Source organism: Postia placenta, assembly GCF_002117355.1.
Source record: "Postia placenta MAD-698-R-SB12 unplaced genomic scaffold POSPLAscaffold_1, whole genome shotgun sequence".
NCBI lineage: Eukaryota > Fungi > Basidiomycota > Agaricomycetes > Polyporales > Adustoporiaceae > Rhodonia > Rhodonia placenta.
The window spans coordinates 16,634-38,708 of NW_020169832.1; the positions used below are offsets into that span (position 1 = coordinate 16,634).

Genomic DNA, 22,075 nt, shown 5'->3' on the forward strand with positions numbered 1-22,075 from the left:
ACTCACCGCCCAGGCCCCGTGATCGAGACGCGCCTGGTTTGCATCCGCGACGCGTCTAACCTCGCCTCACCGTGACCCATGCAAACAGCGATGCTCACCGTTCCTGCAGTAAAGGTCTAATTCCTGTGTATAAAGCTGTATATGTACGGATACATGCATCGATGGTTACATTTTCGCAACGCATTGAGCGCCTTAGAACTTGAAGACCTGTAGCGAGGAGAACGAACAGGTAAGCGACACAGTGCGACGGTCCGGCAGAAAGGCCTCCGCATACCTGGTCCTCGGTGTATCCCAGCTCCTTCAAGATCCCGCCAAGTGTGCCCTGCTTCATGCCGTCCTTCTTACCCGCAATCGCGCTCACCTGTCCAGGAGGCCCTGCAGCGCAAAGTCCAGGCATCAGCACCATCTTGCATATTTGTGCTTCCTCCGCACGCACCGCACACAAAGACCTTGACCTTGTTCCCAAGGTTCGCGGGTCCGATATGTTGCATGATCATCTCCTGGTTCACGTAACCCTTGTAGCCTGCGCGTGCGGTTTAGCATGTGTATAAGGGACCAGTGACTTAACGTACCCTTCCAATCCGAACCCGCTTGGTCCAGCGTGTACACGATGTTGAACGTGTCCGGGTGCTGCTTGCGCATAGCCTCGAACTCTTCGCGGAGGAGGATGTCATTCTCGGCGATATTGGCAAAGACGAGCGTGAAGCGTGTCTTGTTCGACGAGTCGCCCAGCGCGTGCTTTAGGATCTGATACATTGGCGTGCTGCACACGGTTATTGAGCACAGGCGGGTGGACGATATGCACGTCGGCTTACATGCCGCTCCCGCCCGCAATCATGCCGACCTCCTCAAACTCGTTCACTAGCATATGGGGCATGAGCGATTGTGTAATGGGTGGCACGGGCGCATACGGACTGACCCTTGAAGGGGATTTTCACGATGGGGCCCTTGACGGACAGCTTGTCGCCGGGCTTCATGTCGTGGACCCACTTGGACACCTTGCCGGCGTCATACTTTTTGATGAGGAAGGTGAGCTCGCCGGGCTGGTCGGGCGGGGAGACGGGGGTGTACGGGCGGACGACGGGCTTGCCAGAGTCGGTCTTGAGGGCGGTGGGGGAGTCGTCTGGGGTCTTGACGACGACGCAGGAGGCGACGGGGAGGAGGGACGCTTCGCCGTCGGGGAGCTCAAAGACGAACTTGGCGGTGTTGTGGTTGTAGGGCTCGACGCGCTTCAAGGGGAAGTCGACGAAGGCGTCGGGGTTGAGCGGGCTCTTTTCCTGCTTCTTGGCGGGTTGGGCGGCCGCAGCGGGCTTGGACCGGGAGTCGAGGTAGATGTATGCGGCGAGGCCCGCGACGCCTGTGTATGGGCTGGGTCAGCGACGAAAAGGGCTGCTGAACGCGTGTCGTATGCACCTGCGCCGCCGAGGTAGAGAGGGAGGTTGGACGACTTTTTGGCGTCGGGGGCCGTGGAGTAGCGGCGGGTGCTGGCGGCGGCCTGGCGCTGGTCATTCCAAGTGAGGTCGCGTGAGTAGGCTCAGGCAATGAGAGAATGGTGTACATACGACCACACGAGACGAGAAGGCGGCTCTGGCGAAGGACATGGCGTACAGCGAGAGAGAGGACAGCGAGCGCGTGCCAGGGCTTATGAATGCCGCGGCCGTCGTCGGCACACCCGGAGCGGGGAAGCACAGGCGCCCATGAACGGCGCTCGGGTCTGGGCCCGCAGGTCTATTTCGTGTATTGCGGCCGGCTACGTCATGGATGGGATAACTGGGGTGCACGGCTCTTATGGGAAACCAGCGACGCCGCGGCGGGCGACAGTCCTTCTCGCAGTGGCGAGTAGTCAACGCGGAGACATCGCTGTGCTCTGACATGTCGATCGGAGGAATGCAATCACGCACGACGTCATCGTCTCTTGCCAGTCAGTTCGCGTGCTCCCAGGCCTCGCCGCGTCTCTGCTTTCGCGGCCAATGCTATTGTAGGCTGTATATACTGCACAACGGGGGTTATAAAGGTGGCAGAGTGGAGGGGCCAGTGAACGAGGAGTGGTGGTTAGATCGGTGATCGTGCTTACCTAATCGGACGCAGAACTAGGGCTCCACCGCTGTCCCTGTGGAGTCGCTCGTTTTCTCGACAACCGCGTCTGTCTCCTCTTCTCCTCCTCCCCACTGCCATCTCCTGCGACGCCCTCTGTCGCTCTCCTCATCGTTCTCCATTGTTTCTCCCCGCCATCTCCATGTCCTTTGTCAAGCTCAGCATATTTGGTACCTCCTTCGAGGCACGCCCCTTCCCTCTCTCTCCATCGATCTCCCTCCTCTACTGACCGCGCATACACCCAGGTTACAACCCGCTATGTTGACTTACAACCCGTTGGAATGGGCGAGTACTCCCTACCCTCACCGCAGTACCCACCTTCTAATCTCCATTATCCAGGCGCGTTTGGTCTCGTCTGGTGCGCGACACTCCGTGCTTGACGTCCCCCATACCCTCCTCACACGAGCCCCCCATCAGCTCCGCAAAGGACCAGCTCACAGGCTCATCCGTCGCGATCAAGAAGATCATGAAGCCCTTCAGCACTCCCGTCCTCTCTAAACGTACATACCGTGAACTCAAGCTCCTCAAACATATCCAACATGAGAACGTATGCATGTCTGCTTCATACTTGTCCCGCAACCCTCTCTGAATTTCGCCCAGATCATCAGTCTCAGCGACGTCTTCATTTCCCCACTAGAGGACATGTACGCTGCCCTTCAACCCCACTCCCCCTTCACTCCCTCACCCTTGCGTACAGCTACTTCGTTACAGAGCTACTCGGCACGGATCTCCATCGTCTTCTAACCTCGCGTCCACTCGAGAAGCAATTCATCCAATACTTCCTCTACCAGATCCTGGTGAGCGCGTGACCCCGCTTCTATTCTGCTCGCACGCGTCATACTAACCCCGGCGCGTCTCTTCCCAGCGAGGTCTCAAATACGTTCATTCGGCTGGTGTCGTGCACCGTGATCTCGTATGACTACCGCCTTCCATTGTGTGTCAATCTGCTGACCCCCATTCGAAGAAACCGAGCAATATCCTGATCAATGAGAATTGTGACCTCAAGGTCGGTCCGTGAGCGCCTGCGCGCCTGTTGACGTGATTGACAGTCTCTGCATAGATCTGTGATTTCGGCCTGGCGCGCATTCAGGACCCACAAATGACGGGCTATGTCTCGACGCGGTACTATCGTGCACCTGAGATCATGCTCACATGGCAGAAGTACGATGTCGCGGTGGATATCTGGAGTGCTGGGTGCATCTTTGCTGAGATGCTCGAGGGCAAGCCGCTTTTCCCTGGCAAGGACCGTACGTACTTCTGGTACCCTTGGGGCGTCCTTCCATATACTTATTTCTCCGCAGACGTACACCAGTTCTCGATCATCACTGAGCTCCTTGGTACACCGCCAGAAGACGTCATTCAGACGATCGCCAGTGAGAACGTGCGTTCTTCTTTTAGATGCATAGTCGCCGATCACTGAATGCAGGTGTGCTCACCCTTATGCTAACAGACACTCCGTTTTGTACAAAGCCTGCCGAAACGCGAACGCGTGCCGTTTAGCGAGAAACTCACGTGCAAGGACCCCGTTGCGATCGATCTGCTTGAGAAGATGCTCGTTTTCGACCCGCGGAAGCGTATCACCGCGACGGAGTCGCTCTCGCACGAGTACGTCGCGCCGTACCATGACCCAACGGATGAGCCGGAAGCTGGGGAGAAGTTCGACTGGAGCTTCAACGATGCGGACCTGCCCGTGGACACGTGGAAGGTCATGATGTACAGCGAGATCCTCGGTGCGTCATCTGGTCTTAGCTTCCACCTGCAATCGCTTCCTTCCATACCATGCGTTGTCACGCGATGCTGACAATTATCCGTTGGACATGTAGATTTCCACCAGGTCGGTGATTCACGATTGAACGAAGGCGTACCAGAGGGTGCGCTCGCAGCACCAGAAGACCCTGCTGCCGCATCCGTCGCTGCGACAGCAGAATAGAGCGCTCATGCAGCGGCCCGTGCGCGCCAACTCCAGTGCACTACCGCTGCGAGCCGGTCGGCGCATGAACGAACGAATGAACGAACAAACAAACGTTTCTCTCTCTGTTGTGCTCTGACGTGTGTGAGATGTGCCGTATCAATAGGTCTGATCTGTGTAATGCCCTTTGACGTCTCTCTGTTTGAACTGTATGCGGACACTGGTGCTACGAGCGGTGGTGGCGGTGAGAGGAAATAATATGTGGATCTCTTGCCCGAGGCCCAAGCATATACGTACGGGCAGGATGGTAATGGCCGGTGGGAAAACGCAATGTACGATCCGGGTGTACACAGTACAAGTGTCTTGTTTTCATATGATAGATACACAAACACAGCATATCATGTTGCGAATGGGGACGTCACAGGAAGCACATAAATGGTAACAGGCCGCCACGCAGCGCGCAACCGAGGCAAAATGAGGGACTCTACGGGTTTTCACCTGGTAATGTCAAAATGAATGGCCAACGCCGGGGTCGAACCGGCGACCTTGGCGTTATTAGCACCACGCTCTAACCAACTGAGCTAGCCGGCCGCTGGTACTTGTACATTTAGTCTAGTTAACACTGGATGTCTAACCAGTGCAGACACGACGCGATCACATGGCCACAATGTACATTGACGAGAAATCGTAGAGCTCGCTCTCGGACGGCATGACCTTTACCCGCTTGGAAAGACGTATTCAGCCGCTTAATGTTGGTCATACCATGTCCATGGGAGAACTCATAAGTGATTATCACTCAGATCTTCGTGCGCTCCTCCGGATGCACCATAAATTGCTAGAACCTGATTCTTATTTACGCGCAATACTGACACGCTCGATGGCATGGCCTATAATCATCGATAACCTGAAATAAGGACACCTCGTGCAGAGTGCTCACTTTGCATACTGTACAATCCGATCCAATCCAACCCGAGAGATAGAGATAAAGCAGCACACTCACGGCTCCTCCTCCACAATATCAACCAGCTCCCTTCCCTCTTCCACCATCTCGCCCTTCGCACACCCGATCGCCCCGACCACCCCACTCACAGGGGCGCGCAGCACTGTCTCCGTCTTCATGCTCTCCAGCACCACAACCGGCTGGCCCTTCTCCACACGCTCGCCGACGCCCACGCGCACCTCGACCACGACGCTCGGCATCGGCGCACGCAGCGCGCCCTTGGCAGCGTCGAGCACCTCGCCCCCGAGCGCCAGCAGCCACCCCGGCGGAGGAAGCAGCAGCGTGCACCTCTGCATGCCGTAGAAGACGTGCAGGCGCTCCATCGTGTGTGGCGCAGAGGACGCGGGAACGGCAGGCGGTGGGAGCTGCGAGACGATCGTCGTGCGTAGCGCCGCGCTGTCGAGTGTAGTCGCAAGCGTCGTCGGGGTGAGCATCTGCGCGGGGACGGACAGGAAGGTGCGCTCGTCTTTGGACGTACGTACGACAATATCGAAGCGGCCGTTCTGTAGGGACTTCACGTGGACAGCAATGGGCTCCGTGGTCCCATCTTCGCCCTGGAGGGTGATCACACGCTCGTAAGTGTCACCGCCAAAGCGTCGAGACTCCAAAGATGTCCAGGGCGACGTCGCTATCCGAACGGATGCAGTTGGATTGTCTCTCAGCACGACATACAGTGCGGCTTGTGCGACCACCTCAGGCGACGGTTCCATCATGGGAGGAAAGAGTTCAGCATGATGTTTCTATGGATTGTCATCAATACTGGGTGTGATCACAATGCGTCCAATATTCACCGTAATGAAACCAGTCTCAACGTCACCGTCAATGAACGCCGGATTTCCGGCCAAGCTTCTCAAGAACTCAACGTTGGTGGACACTCCTACGACCTTGTATTCCTCAAGCGCGCCACGCAGCACACGCAGCGCCTCGGTGCGGTCGCGTCCATGCACGACTAGCTTAGCGATCATCGGGTCGTAGAACACGCCGATCTGCGCGCCCTGTTCGAATCCTTGTTCCAGCCGGAGCGACGGCGCAGCAATGCTCGACGTGTCGGAGACACGGGCGAGGGTGTCCGTCGGAGTACTATCTGCCAGCTGGGGCGGGAAAGCAGGAGCAAATACGTGTGTAGGAGTCGGTGTTGAAAGATGCACCAGCTTGCCAGAATCGGGCAGGAAGTTGTTGCGCGGGTTTTCGGCGTATATCCGCGCTTCGAAGGCATGACCGACAAGAGGAATAGATGACTGGCTGAGAGGCAATGCGTTACCTGCCGCGACCTGTACAACTAAGTCAATAGAACCTTGCTCTGCTAAAAGGCACCTCACCTCTAATTGCCATTCCACAAGGTCCAGACCAGTGATCATCTCCGTCACAGGATGTTCGACCTGTAACCTCGTATTCCTACACGTGCTTCGTAAGCCATAGCTACATCTGGAAGGTTGTATACGAACATCTCCATGAAGTAGAACTCCGCTGTGTCGTTATCGAAGATGAACTCGACAGTTCCTGCGCCGACATAGTGTACGGCCTTGGCCGCCGCAATCGCCTTCGCGCTCAAGTCCGCACGCAGCTCGGGAGACAAGCCGGGTGCAGGAGCCTATATCGGCTCCGGCCGCTATCGTTAGCTGTGCTATTACCTAGACCGCTGAACATACCTCTTCAATGATCTTCTGGTTTCTTCTCTGCACTGAACAATCCCGTTCCCACAGACTCACACAGTTGCCCTTCGTATCTGCGAATACCTGCACCTCGACATGCCGCGGCCGTTGAATGTACCTCTCCACCAGCACGTCATCGTTCCCGAACGACTTGGCCGCCTCTCGCCGTGCGGATGTAAGCGCGTCCAAGAAGTCCTCTGGAGCATGCACAACACGCATTCCCTTTCCACCTCCGCCATGTACGGCTTTAATCAAGACAGGATACCCTGCATTGCAAAAAATCAGTGATTGCAGCGAGGCAGTATTTTACGATCAGCTTCATCACCTATCTTGTCTGCTTCGTGGGACAGGTATGCAGGATCCTGATTTGTGCCGTGGTACCCAGGAACAACAGGCACACCGGCATCTGAATTGATGATTAAAATGGCTTATTACACCGGTGCTGCTTCGCTTACTGGACATGATAGTCTTGGATTCACTGAAGTACAGTCAGCTCAGTGAACCACGTCATTTAGGTAATTGTAATAGATGAACCTCTTCGAGCCCATGCTGACTATCGCACTTGCGGGTGGCCCGATGAAGACGATGCCTTCGTCGGTTAGCCGCTCGGCGAACTGTGCGTTCTCGCTAAGGAAACCGTAACCGGGGTGCACAGCCTATGAGCGCAGTAAGTGTTTCTGTCATGAGTGCGTATTGATGGAAGACGGCATGTCGTAAAAAGGGAGACAGAAAATGACAAGGCCATGAGAGGTCATAAGAGAGGTATCGAAGTTACAGGAGGGTATACGAGAGCCGGGAACGACCAACCTGTGCGCCACTTCTGTTGCATACATCGATGATCTTGTCTACGCGAAGCTGTGAACAACCACGACGATAGTATCGGTACGCGCCCGTAAGATGCGCCTCTCACTCACGTAACTTTCCGAGGACGGTGCAGGACCTATGCAGTAAGCCTCGTCCGCCTACGCGAGTATAGTATCAGCATTTTTGCATCCTGTTATTTTCTGCAAAATCGTCATAATTGAGGCACGATACGTACCATACGGACGTGTAGGGCATCTGCATCGACTTCACTGTAGACGGCAACCGTCTTGATGCCGAGCTTCTTGGCTGTACGGATGACACGGCAAGCAATTTCTCCCCTGGGAATGTATACGTTAGAAAATCATTAAGCTCGAGTGTCTGTTATCTGGGTGGAACAGATGAGGACGAGTGCAGTGCGTGCGGAACCTCAGACTTATGGATTCGGTCACAGTGACATACCTGTTCGCAATGAGGATCTTATCGAAGTGAGGCTTTCTGCCTGAGGGAGACGTTGGAACAAATGCAAGAGTGGATGCCCCAGGGTCTGAAGAATGCGAGACATTGCCGCGACCCCACACGTTGCACAAGCACGGCACTGACCAGCAACTGATGCGAAGCCCCTGTGCGCCAGAATGTTGGCACCAAGGGATGCCAGGCCTCTCGCAGAGAGGACAGGTTCTATATCGACAGCACCCCTCGTTGCAAGAGATGCACCAGACACGACTCCGAGACGACCATTGCGGACTAGTACACGAGGTAGAGAGCGAGAGGCAACAGCACGCTGAGTCTTTGAGAGCATCTTTCCTTGCGAGATCACAGATGCTAACTAGTTCCAAGTCCCAGAGAATGTGAGATTGTGGTCAAAGGAGAACACGGAAGGTTGCGGTAGTGGCAGAGCTACATAGTGCGGTTGGGACCACTCGTGATCGACAGAATTGATCCGCCCCGCACTACCCCGCACCCCGACCGCGCCCCCTGAGTTCAACCAAATATGGCTACAGTGAGTGGCGAGACGCTATGTACACCCCGTGCACTTTCTGTGATACACCCATTTTCACCATCTCATCTCCTGCATGGCTCTGTATTCGCCTTCTGGAGGCCCGGATTCCGGTCCCTGCACCGTGCACCAGAGATTAGGGCAAAATGGGTGCAAGGCCTCTTACAAGCCGGACATATTCATCCAACTTTCAGGAAGGGCACTTATGATCAGAGGTTCTACTACACATTACATTACTCATGTTACTTATGCAGTGGGTTATATATACATCGTGCTGTAGATATGCGCTGAATGAGGGGGTGCGACCTATGCATCCAACGCGACTCGCCTCCGCCCACGCTCGAATAAACGTTACCGCCGAAAGCGAAGCAGCATTACAAAAAAACACAAGATGAGTACAAGTATGAAGGCGATAATCATATGAAGAACTCAAGCTGCACAAGAGATCTAGCGCGTGCGTGCGCACACGTACAAGCACGGTCCATGTCCGTCGCAGCCCCAGCCATCATGCTCTTTGCACGTCACTGGCTCAGCGGGAACGCGCTGGGCGGCGTCTCCCGCTCTTTCTGCCGGTCCTTCCGCCCAAAGCCCAGCATCGGCGCCGTGAAGCTCAGCTTGCGCGTCGCCCGCTTCTTCGTGCTCCCAGACAGCACCGTCCGGTCCGCCACGTTCGAGCTCGCCGCACTCGACGTCGAATACGACGCCGACATCCCGACAGCGCCCGGCATGGGTATCGCCGTGCTCGGCCGTTGCGGCACGAGCGGCCTACGCATCCCAAAGTCGTCCACTCGACTCGTGGACGCCGAGCTCGGCGGCGCATCGCTGTGCGGCGTCGCGCGTTCTGCGGCCTCGTCGGCAGCGGCCTGCCGCAACGGCGGCGAGCCAGGCAGCGTAGGCAACGGCGGCACAACGCTCGAGTTGGGGCGTGACCAGGACGACGACGACGCCACCGGCGTCGCGCCCGCGGTCGACGGCCGCTTCGGGAGCCGCGCCAGCGCCGACGATGCCCGCCCAATGCTCGTCATCCCGCTCTTGCCCTTCGGCGTGAGCTCTGGCGTCGACTTCTTGTGCTCCGGATGGACGAGCCTCGGCTGCACGGGGGACGACGGGACGGACATCGCGGCGGCCAGCGGCGGCGACGCAGCAAACGCGGACGGCACGTCCACATGAGATGCTCTTCGCCCCGCCCCCGCGCTGCCCTTGACCGTCTGCGAGCGCGGCCAAGCGACCTCCTCCCTCGGCGCCGCGGACGACGCGGACGACGTGCCGCTGAACGACGCCTCCAGCCGCGAGCTTTTCATCCTGAGCCACATGCTCGTCTTCTTCTCCGGCGTCTTCTCCTTCGCGGGGCCCGACGGGGACGCCGGCTCCGGCGGTGCGTCGTGCGGCCCGCCTGCCACGGACACTGCGGACTGCGCGGTCCCTGGCCTGTGCGACGCCTTGGCCTTCGACGGCGACGGCAGCGACGGCACGGGCGGGACCGACGGGTCGAGCACGCTCCTCCGGTTCTCGCCCCGCGCGCGCATGGACGACGTATGCCGCAGGGTGTTGAACAGCCCGCCGAGCGTGCTCGAGGGTGCCGGCGACTCGGCCAGCGGCTGGGTCTGCGACGATCCCGCCGATCCGTTGCTCTGCGGTGTGGGAGAAGGCGACTTGGGTGGCCGATTCGGCAGCAGGGGGATCGGTTGCGACGCAGGGGTGGAAAGGAGAGGCGAGTCGCTCTTGTCCGAGGAGTCCGGCTCTTCCGACAGGCCTGGCGGCAGCGCCGGTGAGCAGGGGTCCCGCTCGCTGCTGTCCGTCGTCGTGGTCGCGATCACGTCCGCAGGCTTCGCAGTGGGCGACGAGCCTATATCGGCCGCGGAAGGAGTGGCTTCACGCGGACGCAGTCCGAGGGCAGCCATGTCCAGATCAACCGCCTGATAATAAAGGACGTACGCCGAGCCATTCGTAGACTCGCCATAGTACTTTGGGATGTCGGACTCCTTGATGGTATCGACGCTGTCATCATCAAAGAGCAGCCACGTCCCCCGCGCCTTGATGATCGTGACGTAGTGGCCGTGATGGGGACCGCTGCAGGAACACGCATCAGACATCGAGCCAAGATACCCTATGCATCAACCGGACGAAAGCACGCACTTTCCGATGTGCACGACGATCGCGAACAGCTCGTACAGCCGATCAGGATTCTCGGCGTCGTCCACGGTGTTGAAGAGGCGCAGCTGGAACGGGAACGCCACGCGGTACGCAAGCTTGATATACTTGCCCACATCCTCCTGGTACTTGAACCGCTTCAGATGCAGCGCCAGTATATTCGGCAGCTTCTTGATTTTCATCCTGCGAAAAACGCAAACCGCGCACGCTCAGCCTCAGCCTCAGGAGGGCCCCGATCGCGCGCGCCGCACGCACCGTTTCTCCGCCTCCTGCAGATCGCAGCACGAGTCGCAGAAGAACTTGTTCTTCTGGCACAGCATCTCGCTCGCGCTGAACTGCCGCAGGCACGCCGTCACGCTCGAGTTCTGCTCGATGTCGATCGAGAGATCCAGGAAGCTCTCGTCCCGAGAGGACACCGTCTCGCACGTAAGGCAACGCGTCTCGCTCGTCAGCACGCCCTCGAACAGCCGGTGCACGATCGTTGCCTGCACCGCCGTCGGCTGCGTCGTCGACACCGACGCGCTGGCCACACCCGCGGCGATCGACGACATCGTGGCTATTGATGCGGACACTGCAGCCGCGGTTACATCCCGTCCTAAGCACATAGCACTGCCACTCACTGTCTTCGGCGGAGGCACTCCCGCCATTTACATGCGCATGCGCATGCCCGTTGCCGTTGCCGTTGCCGTCCGCTAGCCCACGGTACCCGTGCCTCCGGTCGTCCTCCATCTCCTCGACGATCTTGTTCAGCAGGAAATTCAGAAACTCGTGCGCGTCCTGGTGCATCGAGCCCCGGAACAGCTCGTTCAGCTCCTTGAGCTTGTCGATGAATGCGCGCGGCGCCACCGACCCGCGCTCTGCCGGATGGCGGCTGATATGCACGAACAGCGACCGCAGTGCGGACAGCAGCGTCGGCGGCTGTGATGGGATCGCCGGCGGTGGGCCCAGCAGGCTCGCGCTCGGCGCTGAGCTCTGCAACGGCGACGACTCGGACACGGAGGCTTTGCGTTCTGGCCTGCGCCGCGGGACGAGCGCAGGACTGGAGGGGATGGAGGTGGGTGCGCGCGCGGATGGGGACGGTAGCGGGGGGACATCGGGTGCGGAAGGGTCGGGGTATTGGACGAGCAGCTCGCGGAACGGCCCGCAGAAATAGAGGGCCTGCAGGACAGAGTTGGCATAACTATGGAAGGCTGGTGTCAGCGCGATGAGAACGGTGGAGATGGATGCGATACGGGCGAGCATGCGCCCCGGCAAGCAGTCAAAGTGCGATATGCACGACGGCCTGCATATAACCCAGTATGGAGGGTGTACCGGGTGCAATCTCGTTTGCCGGGCAGTGCGCCTGCAATTCAAATGAAATCTACATCCGGCGCAACAAGGCGGCGAGCACACAATTTCAAGGTGCTCTCGCCGTTTGCAGTGCTGATACCTCCGTCTATCCATACTAAGCAAGACGGCTGAGTACCCATGCATGAGCCAATCACACATTCGCTCGCTCTGTTCTCCGACGACCCCGTGTGCCTAGGGTCCACCTACCAAGTTAAGAACGAAGCATAACTCGAGGCCGGGCACAGGTCGGTCGTACAGAAAGCGACGCAGAGCGCCCCGCGTGATTATCGCGTCCAAGGGGACTCAACGACAGGAAACAGGAGGTTGGAGACGCTGCACCCGTGACGGACTGCAGGAACCTGGGAGGAGCTGAGAGAATAGCGCCAGACAAACGTTCGTGACATAGACTGTGAGGCTGGAGGATGCCTAGTAGCAAGGCCGACGTCCACGGGCCAATGACACACACGGAAGCTGGGGTAGTGCGTGAGAGCAACGGGGCTGTCGAGGGCCGTAAAGATCGGGCGCATCAACCCCACTATAGAGGAGATGATAGTGATGCACGCGAATGGCGCAAGGACATGTCAGAGAGGCTGTTGCAAGCTTGGGCACAGTGGAATTGTTCAGGTGCGATGGCAAAGGACGAATACGAACCAGGTGTTGCCAAACTATAAGACGGTGAGCGGCAGCGAGCGAAATGGATGATAGTATGGACACGCACATTCTCGAGACCAAACTGCTTTGCATCTGCGGCGGATATGACGGGGGGACGGGCGGCGACCACGGGTGGGGCGGGGGAGGAGGACTGAGTCTGACCAAAGGGGTTCCATTTCCCTATGGCCATCATTCGGGGGGGCAGGCGGGGCGGGAGCGGGTGCCGCAGAGAGAGGGACGGGGCCCGCAGCGAGGAGAGAGAGGAGGAGAGGTTGCTTGCAAGCTGGGCGAGGGCGTCGCTCGACAGCCACCCGGCCCAAGGCACGCCTTCTATATATGGCTTCCAATGCCATCACCCCCGGCTGCGTCTTCGCGGCGAATCGTCGTCCGCCCATCTCCTTATCCTCCACCCACTCCTCCACCCGTCGCTACTGCCGTCGCCGTCGTCGTTCACTTTTCTTGCTCTCTCTCTGTCTTGAGCTTGCTCGCCACCTTACACAAAAAGCGTGCCGGCCGATCGGTGGGCGTCTGCGAGCGTGCCTGGTTCCTGCCGATATACTATCATAAGTAACTGCTCTACGCTTTCTCTCAAGTGCGCTTCCGCCTCGCTACTACTAGCAGCTTTTAGCTTGACCTGCGGCTTTCGGATCGAGCGACGATTCCCGTGATAGCCCGCGCTACAATCTATGCTTCCTCTTCTAGCACTCCATCATCATTCTTGACAATCACTTACACAGCAGGAAACCCTCCGTTGCCAGCCAGATGACCTCCCATCGAGGAGACGTGACTCGGGCCTTCACGGCAAGGCGGCGATACAGGAGCCCACTCAGTGCCGACGGCAGCCCAGATCCGTTTTGCTCAAAGTGCCCGAGATTACGGGTAGAGCAACTTCTGTCGTCCGCGTCATCCCGGAAGCTTTCAGCAAATGCATAATGGGCGTCTGCCAGCGTATGTTAACGCCGCATCATCTTGCCCCGGTTCGCGGGAATGAAGGACAATGTCCTATAGCCTATGATGCGTTATGTCAGTGCTCACACCTTTGGTAGTTGACATACACATAGCCTTTGGTCATCGAATCAGCTGCTCGCGCGATGACCGATGTTGTCCACGTCGGCCGTCCGGCATTTGTCGGTACGAGTAACCGGAGAGAGAACCGTTGCTCCCTGCGCAAGTCGAGGTCTCAAATACTCAACCTCCTCTCTTGTGTGCAAGCACTAACGCCGCAGCTCGTTCGCTGGGTCATTGGCTTGATGCTCGGGGTAAATGGCATCAGACCTCGCCCTCTTGAAATTTGAAAATGTAGATCCGACGCATGCGTATACATGTTCTTGGTAGGTCGACTTTGCGACTTACTCCACCTGCGCACGGTCTTAATACCACTACAACCTTGCGACGATCTATCTCCGCTCCAGCGTAAATTCCTCTACCTTTCGCAGCCCAGCCACAGCACCAGCATCACGCTTCGGCAGGACATCCGTGCCCTAGATCATATGGTCGTCCAACTAATGAGAGGCAGCCACACACCGAGATGATCGTGTCTCTCAGACCGCCTGTATTCTTCCACGCAACATCACAAACACCAGAAATCGATGCTCCAGGCGAGAAAGGCGAGAAAGGGCCTACCAACGTAGCCTCCACATGGATTTTACCGGGGAAGATCTACCGGGAAGTGACTGCGCAGAGCCTCGGCAGCAAAGGCATGGCGTTCGCATTCTGCCAAAAGACGGTCAAGGAGCCTCTCCTCAAAATCGGCTCTGGGAGGGAATGTTCACTCGCAAGGTGGAACCTCAAGGGTGCTTGTTCGTGGTGAGGCTATATGCTGCCGCGTGCCATGCTGTAATCGCTCCCAGATGGCGAAGGAAGCGATATAAATTGCTTTTGCCGTCTTCGAGCCAGTACTCATTGTATTTATCCACGACCAATCTTGGTGCTCCGCTCAAGCGCAGAGACGATGGCAAACGCACCACCTTGATCGCGGCTTCCGTCTAAATCGGACAACCTATGTGAGCACGTTCATGTCCCACGCACCGTCATGATTTCCAGAGCGGAAACACCTGGAAAGAGATGTTCATGTCAAGAGAGATTTCACAACCTTTTGCCTTCCCGCCCGGAGGTGGTGGTGCAGCGTGAGAGTCCAAGTTGCCAGATTAGCGAACTCCGTCTCGGACGACTCGCTGTTCTCTTCCTTTCTGACCACACGGTCTGCTGCGTCGTATATCTCCTCTAACATCCTGCCGAGGAGCGGAGTAGTACTTCCTGCGAACATGTCTACTGACTCTATTGAACTCTTACCGGATACGGCAAATCCTTTGCCGCTGTCTAAAACTGCGCGGACACATTTACCTAACAGTGCTCAATGGGGGCCTATGCGAACAAGCTTGATGAACAGTCCAGAATATTCTGGGCGATGTCTGGGCGATGTCGGCGCCCACGCCCAGCCTTCTCGTTAGTCTGACACGATTGCCGCATCAAGACGACAAGAACACACAAATGATCACAAGAAGCGGCTCGTCGTGCATGATAGTACCGCTCTCAGTGAATATGTTTCGAAATGCTCTATCGGTATATACTCCGATGCGCTCCGTGTCCAGTGATTCTACTTGAGCCTGGGGATTTAAATTGTTGTAGGGGTTTGGGGCGACAACCAGGACCTGCGTCTTTTTTTTCAGGGTCTGTGGAACCCGCGCTGCGACGACCCTTTGAGCTTCGCAATAGTGTCTATCGTTACACGTAAACAGATTGGCCAGATGACCTGAGAGTACGACGGGTTGTCTGACTTGCCGGTCGGCAGGGCCCTTACGGACGTCCATGCTCCACAGCACGGTCGTCAGCAGCCGGACGTGTCTCTCCAAAAAGATGAAGAATGTGTCGTGATTGATTGGACGGTTCCGTATCGCGAAAGTCAATACCGTTGGGCGTGAACTTGCAAGTTCGAATATTCAACACTGTGGCCACAACCAGGATTCAGAGTCTGGCTGCCAGGATCCCGAATGAAGAGACCACGTGATCGCGTTAGCGCGTCCCAAAGCTCGCGCACGACCTATATTTAAGTTACGCAGCACGAGCATGGAATCCGCGCAACGACCGCGCTGATGCGGTGTTCACCTATCGACTGATTTCTACTGTGCCAAGTCTCACCAGAAATATGCAAGAGGATCGCTGAAAGCGACGGCCAACAACGTGGTCTCGATGGCCCAGGAGGACGCGTGCCCTTGAAAATGATGCTGATGAATTGTAAGGGTGTTGTAATCGTCTGTACTAGTCGTGCTTACATCGCCTGCCAGTCGATCTCTGATTCTGTTCTCACTCAAGGACGCGTCTGTCTTGCTCTGGAGATCGCCATATGGCCCGCTCAAGTCTGCCCGTGAGAGCTGACGAGACATCATGCGCGATGTGCAACAATGAGGGTAGGAGGAGACAATAAGGAGATTTACACCTTGTTTTCTTACGTTGAGTATAACCATTCGTTGTCATCATCCGTCCCCAAGCTTGTTACTGGTTTTCGCGGACGTGCGGGAATGGCAACCTGTGCAACGTCCACGATCCGATGCCGCAACCTCGCTCACTCTGCCGTGCCATGACTTAACGCAACGCGATTGTCGCAATGTAGAGATGAAAAATTCGTTCATTGCATTCCAAACACACTTAGGTGAGCCTCATGATCTCTGCACAGAATCATCACAGCATACATATATTGTACATCATACACTTTCACCGAGACAAAGGCGGATTACTGAGCATCTGCGCATTCATACTTAGCGCTTATTCGCCCTTCCACTCACTCAGCTCGATGCACTCATCCTGCATGAGAGCCTGGTACTCCGCCGGGTATCGCTCACCCTTCACGTCCGCGCCATCTACCGCCTCGCGCAGCGCCTTCACGTCCTCCTCCTTGAGCACGATCTCCGCCGCCTTCGCGTTCTCCTCAAGCCGCTTCACGCTCTTCGTTCCCGGAATAGGCACAAAGTCCGGATGCACCGCGAGGATCCAAGCGAGTGCGATCTGCCCGGGCGTCGCGCCATACTTGTCCGCGACGCCCCGGAAGGCGTCTACGAGGGCAAGATTCTTGGAAAAATTCGCTTCCTGGAAACGCGGCATTTGCAGTCTGAGGTCATTCTTATCGAGGTCCTTGGGCGATTTGATCCTGCGGCGCTATCAGCGTCACGGTTCCTCGATATATGCGCCGAGCGACCTACTGCCCAGTCATTATTCCTCGGCCCAAAGGCGAGTATGCGACAATCCCAACGCCAAGTTCATGCGCAGCTTTGGCGAACCCGTTCGTCTCGAGGTCTAGCGTGAAGGGACTGTATTCCATCTGGCAAACAATGACCTTCTCTCCGACACCAGGGACAGCCTTGGCCCTCTTCAGAACGTTGACGCTGCACTCGCTCAGGCCGAGCCATTTGATCTTCCCACTCTCGACGTACGGTCGGAAGGTCTCCAGCACGACTACATAGTAAGGCCGCATACGTTAGCTGCTACTATACCGTAATCTTGTGAGTGCCCGGACGTACCCTCAATCGGGACCTCCGGGTCGACGCGGTGCTGGTAGTACAAGTCGATGTAGTCGGTCTGCAGCGCTTTGAACGAGTTCTCAATCTGCTGCCGCACGTACGACGGCTTGCTGTTCGGCGCCCACGGCGACGGCGCCTCGGGGCGCAGGTCGCACGCGCCGACCTTTGTCGCGAGGAAGATCTCCTTGCGCCTGCCCGTCTTCGCGAACCACTTGCCAATCGTCGCTTCACCTGTGTATTACACAGTTAGTCATCCTGTGAGGTGAAGGGAGGGGATGGTAATACGCACTGGCCTCGTATGCGTCGGATGTGTCCCAGAAGGTGATGCCGCGGTCGGCGGCGTACGTGAGGGTGCGCGAGGCCTCTTCCTCGTCTGCCTTGCCGTACCACGTTCCGAAGCCTGGAGTTGTCATTGAGTGTCCAGATTCGGCACCGCTAGATAGTGAACTCACTCATCGCTCCGAACCCGAGCGCGCTGACTTTAGGGCCGTTAGCACCTAGCTGGCGAGTGGGATAAGTGTTGGCTGGCATCTTCGCTCTCGGTGTTGGAGTCTGAAGAGGGTGCACGTTCGTTGGTCTGTCTAGGGCATCTATCAACTTCTTATATAGCCGCCCCCCGGGCAGGGAGCTATCACTGCCGCACGACAAGCCTGGGGACGCGTCGCCCCTCGGCTGGGCTGGGCTAAGCTTCTTGTTCCCCGTATCCTATACCACATGTGTCGTGCCCATGCATCATCTCGGGCGGGATTACCAATGCAAATCGCATCAGTAAGTTGTGGCCCCAAATCCTGCGGTACATTATGCTGTATGGCAATATTATATGATCTGGATCTTTCCCGAGTCCATGTTGGTGCCTTCGGTGTATGCAGTATAAATGCTAACGGGTATTTGAACGCTAGAAAGAATATTCCTGTAATGCATCACGCAGACGAGACATAGATGTTGGTGTGTAGTACCCACTTAATGATTGAACACGTTCTTCATATTGACGTATGGGGGTGCCAGTGCAGCTCGCGCTGCGGCCATACGGGCCAGCTCCGAGGATCTTGATTTAAGGAGAAAATATTTACACACCCGCGTCGGGCGGTGCCTTCACCGCCCGGTTTGAAGATCACGAACAAACAGCACTGACGAATCATCAATAAGAGCAGGTTGTGTAAGTGCCCGTCTGTAACGGGCACGTCGAACGACGTGCGTTGCAAGAGTCCCGGACGTCAAGTCGTCCGAGAGTGGGCACGAGAGCGAGAAGCGGACGAAGGTCGCGAACAGAAGGGGCCCAAGATTGGCGTTGATTCGGCGAGGGTATCGGGCGAGCAGTCGACCCGCTGTGTACGGTAAGAGCAGACGAACATCTCCGAAGCCTGCCGGTACGTATGCAAGATAATGATCTTGGCAGGGACGAGTGGGAAAGGTGTTGTAACCACCACACCGTTTCATTTCATCACCTCAGCCTCTTAGTCTAGTAGTATCAGTGATCGATCACTTTTGAAGGAGGCACCACTTTATCCTGTGATGATAATGCTCAGGAACGTGCTTCAGAGAAGAACTACGACACATACAGCGTATTTGTTGTTTTGTGCATCTCGCAAAGTGCTTATGCATTCTTCTTTCTTGAGCCCCACGGCAGATCGAATGATAGTGAGAGTAAGAAACGAAGAGATCAATTATTACAAATTAACAACAATAGTTCTGCGACCAACGTAATAATGTAAACAAAGGGAAAGAGTTGTCTATATGTAGTCTGCGAGTGAGCGTTATACGTAGGAGAGAATCGACTCGTCGTCGCGGATGTCTTGTTCGTGTTCGCCGTTGCGAGAATCTACGTGCGTTGCCATATTTTCATTGTCCCTGACGCCCTGAACCGAATCGTTGTCCCTAGCGCCCTGGACTGAATCATCGTCGCGAATATCGTCCATGACATCCTGTGATGGCCCATCCTCCGGAACTGCATGGGGCTCCTGGTTATCAGCGTCCTCTTTTGCCCAGTCTTTGGCGCGTTGCAGCAATCCACCGATGTCCTTGTAGTCCCTATAAACGAAGTCCTTGTTGTAACCCTGCCATTTTTCGCTCTCGTCGTATTCGTTCAGAGCTGAACGTGGAGGAAGGATAGAATCGGGCAATGGCGCCAACACTTCACTGGGATCGTTGTTGATCGACGGCGCAAACGGTAGTCTGCTTCCGTCTTTGTCTAATCCGACACAATCAGCATTAGCTACGACGGCGACCGAGAAAAGATAGCACGCCACTTACCGGCTTTCGGCGCAGCCGCGAAATCGAGCACAGTCACCCAGAAGAATTTTGTCTGCGCAATGACCAGCCTCCCGATCGTCTCGTCCCATGCCATTGCAGCGATCGACGCTCGGTCGACTTGTGTTGGCAGTTCAATTTCAGCAAGGATAAGTTCCATGTCTTCGTCGGTAGTCGTCTGCGACATGTGCTGATCATAAGCCTCCGGATCAATGTGTCGCGCTATAGTGACAACCGGCGGAGTGTCCGTTATGTCGTCCTTTGGCACCTTGTACAGAATTCCGCGCATCGTGCCGACAAGCGGCTGGTATCGGAGGTCGTCGCCAGGGAAGAATGCGCGCACCCCGTCGATTTCGTCGACATGATAGCTATAGGAGACCAGATTGTGGACAGGCCCCTGCGAGCCAGGAGGTGTCGGTGGAAGTTGAAGGACAGTGCGCCGCGGAAACATGGTGCCTTTGAGCATTGCACCGTCGCGAAGCTTCCAGTAGATGACGATAGGACGGGGGACCTTTGCCTCCTCAGCGCTGTAAAGAGTCGAAATGGCGGACTCATCATCCGACGTTCGCATTCCGTGGTCCGTCATATACACGTCTACAACGTCAGCGTCATCGCTAATCACCACGCTCTCAAACGCGCCCCGTTCTGCCTTCACAGGCTCGTCTTGAGAAGGGATAACATGGTATTGTTCGGCGAACTGGGGGAACACCTGCTTGTGAGTAAGGGGATGGTATTGAGGATGAGGTGTAATCATGCGGCGGAGAACCACGACAGATCCCTGTAACGGGTTTAGTCGGATAGCCATCGTCCGTATTTCCTATGAGACGGAAAATTAAGCGCTTCATCAAAAGGACAAACGGGACATAGCTTACATGACGCTCAGAGAAAATCTGGTGGGTCGGCATGATCAGCGTCGACGCTTGACCCCCATCCAAGTTCTTGAACATAATCATATCCGGTTGCTTCATCAAAGCGAGGTACGGTGAGCCGAAGATTACATCGAGCGCGGGGTGAGCCAAGATACTCTCGCTCCGGATCTGCGTTAGCAGTCGGAAAGGCGACTCCTGGGAAAGTGCATGCTTAATAAATTCAGGCGAGCCAGCTGTGACGCGAGGGTCGCCAAGTATTTCCAGCTGCTCGAGAGAGATGGAAACGACATTGCATTCATACTTCAGCGGGAATTCGGGGTCCAGGATCTCGTGGTCGCCGCTGTATTGGGAGACGTCGATTGGTGTGGCACCTTGCTTTCTGTGCCTGTGGCGCAGGAATTCGCGGCGGACGTACGCGATGACAATGGACCGGACGCCGCCGATGGTCATGTAGCGCGCGTTGATGTGGATTGCTTTCGTATTCACGAAGGTTTTTGCGAGCGCAACAACCTCATTGACGCGGTGGTCCATCATGTAGATGACGATAGACCACCTGCTCTCAGCCTTGTCAGATGTAGATGCGATGAGGTAGCGTCCACCGGGGAGAATGAACATTGAGTGAATTTGATGATGAGCGTTGAAGTCGTAAACATTGGCGGGCATCTGCTCCGTGGAGTTCCAGACCCGGTCGAGAGATGTTGCACGAAGAAGCAGCCGCTCGACTTCAATGCCGCTCATATGAGGGATCGTGTGGCGGGAGGTGGGCGGTAAAGGAGGGACTGGGACGCCGGCCCATCGTAAGAGCCTTTTCCACAGAACGGCGTGATGTGTAAGGTCATAAAATAATTTGCAGACCTAACGCACGAGGGATTCAGCTCAACACGAGTGGCACAAGATATTTGGCAGCACGTACCTGCCGCAAACGGATGATATCAATGACCTCCAAGTAGCTGAACACTTGGTCCACGAGAATATCATTCGGCAGCTTCGTGAGATAACATGGTGGAGGAGGATACCAGCTCCCCGGTATGCTGAGGTCGTCATAGATCTTTTCCTCTTGAGCTGCACGAGCACGTTTGATTTTTCTCAGATAAAAACTACTGACGGAGGAGCCAGAGAAGAAGGACATTCTGCCAGGGTGACCTGCACGGACTCTACGATGGGGTGCGGACGAGGGAAGGAGATGAGCATTGCTTGGGCTCAGCGTACCTTCTTACATGAAAGGAGTAGGTTTGTCCATGTTTTGCGCTGTGGGCGACTTCGCAGCCACAGCGTACCTTGTATTTTGCAGCCCACGCGATCGCACGAACTCGAGCCGTTGTTTCGAGCTTGGGACCCGTCCTAAACGGGAACAAGCGCGCCCAAATCGGGCATCGCATGCTGATGAGCGCCCAATCTCCTCTCCGCGATCAGGGTCCTGACCACCTTTCGATTATGCGCCGGAAATTCGGGGGTAATGAGTACAGGGCTTATGCAACGCATTCGACCCAAGGCCTCGATATATCAAGGCAATCGTTTGTGCCCTTTCGGGATGTCTTCGGCACGTGAGCAGCGTCGGGTGGCAAGTCGATGCGGCGATGCCCACCTGATTCGTGCCAGTTGCATCTGAAGAAGTTGCCAGTCACATCTGAAAACTTTCGTCAGTAACCTGATGCAGCCGGTAGTGAAGCTTGAAGCTGGACTGAAGTTGTGCATGGGAGTAGCGAAGGATGATGTGAATGGGGCCAGTTAAACCCTAACCACAATTAGGGTGTTGACTCTATGACAAGACAAAGTCGTGCATCCATTACTTATGTGCTGCCAACAATAGCTCATACTAGTGTGATTGAGTTGACCGCATCAACATGGTGAATCCTTC

General features: G+C 56.3%; 6 protein-coding genes and 1 non-coding gene across 7 annotated transcripts; 1 reads left to right on the forward strand and 6 right to left on the reverse strand.

Moving 5' to 3' along the window:
- Positions 1-192: 192 nt before the first annotated feature.
- Positions 193-1,601, reverse strand: POSPLADRAFT_1030047 (hypothetical protein; the record flags this gene model as incomplete). The annotated part of the gene is made up of 8 exons (XM_024476710.1): positions 193-207; positions 275-375; positions 437-523; positions 573-763; positions 816-861; positions 920-1,357; positions 1,414-1,501; positions 1,563-1,601. The coding sequence occupies 8 exons, from the start codon at positions 1,599-1,601 to the stop codon at positions 193-195; spliced, it is 1,005 nt and encodes a 334-aa protein (XP_024343568.1).
- Positions 1,602-2,154: 553 nt separating this feature from the next.
- On the forward strand, positions 2,155-4,376 carry POSPLADRAFT_1164002 (hypothetical protein). Its single transcript, XM_024487802.1, has 12 exons — positions 2,155-2,278; positions 2,340-2,379; positions 2,434-2,452; positions 2,512-2,641; positions 2,695-2,738; positions 2,792-2,891; positions 2,960-3,007; positions 3,059-3,100; positions 3,155-3,341; positions 3,396-3,475; positions 3,545-3,824; positions 3,918-4,376. Exons 1-12 carry the CDS (start codon positions 2,237-2,239, stop codon positions 4,022-4,024), a joined length of 1,119 nt encoding a protein of 372 aa, XP_024343569.1. The 5' UTR covers positions 2,155-2,236; the 3' UTR covers positions 4,025-4,376.
- Positions 4,377-4,520: 144 nt separating this feature from the next.
- On the reverse strand, positions 4,521-4,594 carry POSPLADRAFT_t19. Its single transcript has one exon. It is a non-coding gene; the product is annotated as a tRNA-Ile (tRNA).
- A 405-nt stretch (positions 4,595-4,999) lies between these two features.
- On the reverse strand, positions 5,000-8,258 carry POSPLADRAFT_1042091 (hypothetical protein; the record flags this gene model as incomplete). Its single annotated transcript, XM_024478035.1, has 13 exons — positions 5,000-5,743; positions 5,795-6,274; positions 6,323-6,398; positions 6,449-6,594; positions 6,653-6,921; positions 6,981-7,061; positions 7,111-7,133; positions 7,190-7,311; positions 7,463-7,510; positions 7,570-7,617; positions 7,695-7,797; positions 7,919-7,958; positions 8,060-8,258. 13 exons carry the CDS (start codon positions 8,256-8,258, stop codon positions 5,000-5,002), a joined length of 2,379 nt encoding a protein of 792 aa, XP_024343570.1.
- Positions 8,259-8,674: 416 nt separating this feature from the next.
- POSPLADRAFT_1072024 (hypothetical protein) lies at positions 8,675-12,777 on the reverse strand (the record flags this gene model as incomplete). The annotated part of the gene is made up of 6 exons (XM_024482476.1): positions 8,675-10,526; positions 10,593-10,790; positions 10,863-11,178; positions 11,228-11,787; positions 12,588-12,601; positions 12,655-12,777. The coding sequence occupies 6 exons, from the start codon at positions 12,775-12,777 to the stop codon at positions 8,978-8,980; spliced, it is 2,760 nt and encodes a 919-aa protein (XP_024343571.1). The 3' UTR covers positions 8,675-8,977.
- A 3,572-nt stretch (positions 12,778-16,349) lies between these two features.
- Positions 16,350-17,632, reverse strand: POSPLADRAFT_1042093 (hypothetical protein; the record flags this gene model as incomplete). The annotated part of the gene is made up of 5 exons (XM_024478036.1): positions 16,350-16,731; positions 16,784-17,036; positions 17,102-17,332; positions 17,391-17,501; positions 17,554-17,632. 5 exons carry the CDS (start codon positions 17,630-17,632, stop codon positions 16,350-16,352), a joined length of 1,056 nt encoding a protein of 351 aa, XP_024343572.1.
- A 1,106-nt stretch (positions 17,633-18,738) lies between these two features.
- POSPLADRAFT_1068226 (hypothetical protein) lies at positions 18,739-21,387 on the reverse strand. Its single transcript, XM_024482284.1, has 4 exons — positions 21,131-21,387; positions 20,221-21,072; positions 19,352-20,165; positions 18,739-19,289 (listed from the first exon to the last, which is right to left on the reverse strand). Exons 1-4 carry the CDS (start codon positions 21,344-21,346, stop codon positions 18,856-18,858), a joined length of 2,316 nt encoding a protein of 771 aa, XP_024343573.1. The 5' UTR covers positions 21,347-21,387; the 3' UTR covers positions 18,739-18,855.
- Positions 21,388-22,075: the final 688 nt, after the last annotated feature.

Bases quoted from the DNA above. Each gene is read 5' to 3' on its own strand.
- POSPLADRAFT_1164002 (XM_024487802.1), top strand. From the start codon at position 2,237: ATGTCCTTTGTCAAGCTCAGCATATTTGGTACCTCCTTCGAG. The intron at 3,101-3,154 runs GTCGGTCCGTGA...GTCTCTGCATAG, and splicing joins ATGAGAATTGTGACCTCAAG to ATCTGTGATTTCGGCCTGGC. The intron at 3,825-3,917 runs GTGCGTCATCTG...TTGGACATGTAG, and splicing joins GATGTACAGCGAGATCCTCG to ATTTCCACCAGGTCGGTGAT.
- POSPLADRAFT_1068226 (XM_024482284.1), bottom strand. From the start codon at position 21,346: ATGTCCTTCTTCTCTGGCTCCTCCGTCAGTAGTTTTTATCTGAGAAAA. The intron at 21,073-21,130 runs GTACGTGCTGCC...CTCGTGCGTTAG, and splicing joins ATATCATCCGTTTGCGGCAG to GTCTGCAAATTATTTTATGA. The intron at 19,290-19,351 runs GTAAGTGGCGTG...GTGTCGGATTAG, and splicing joins CGCGGCTGCGCCGAAAGCCG to ACAAAGACGGAAGCAGACTA.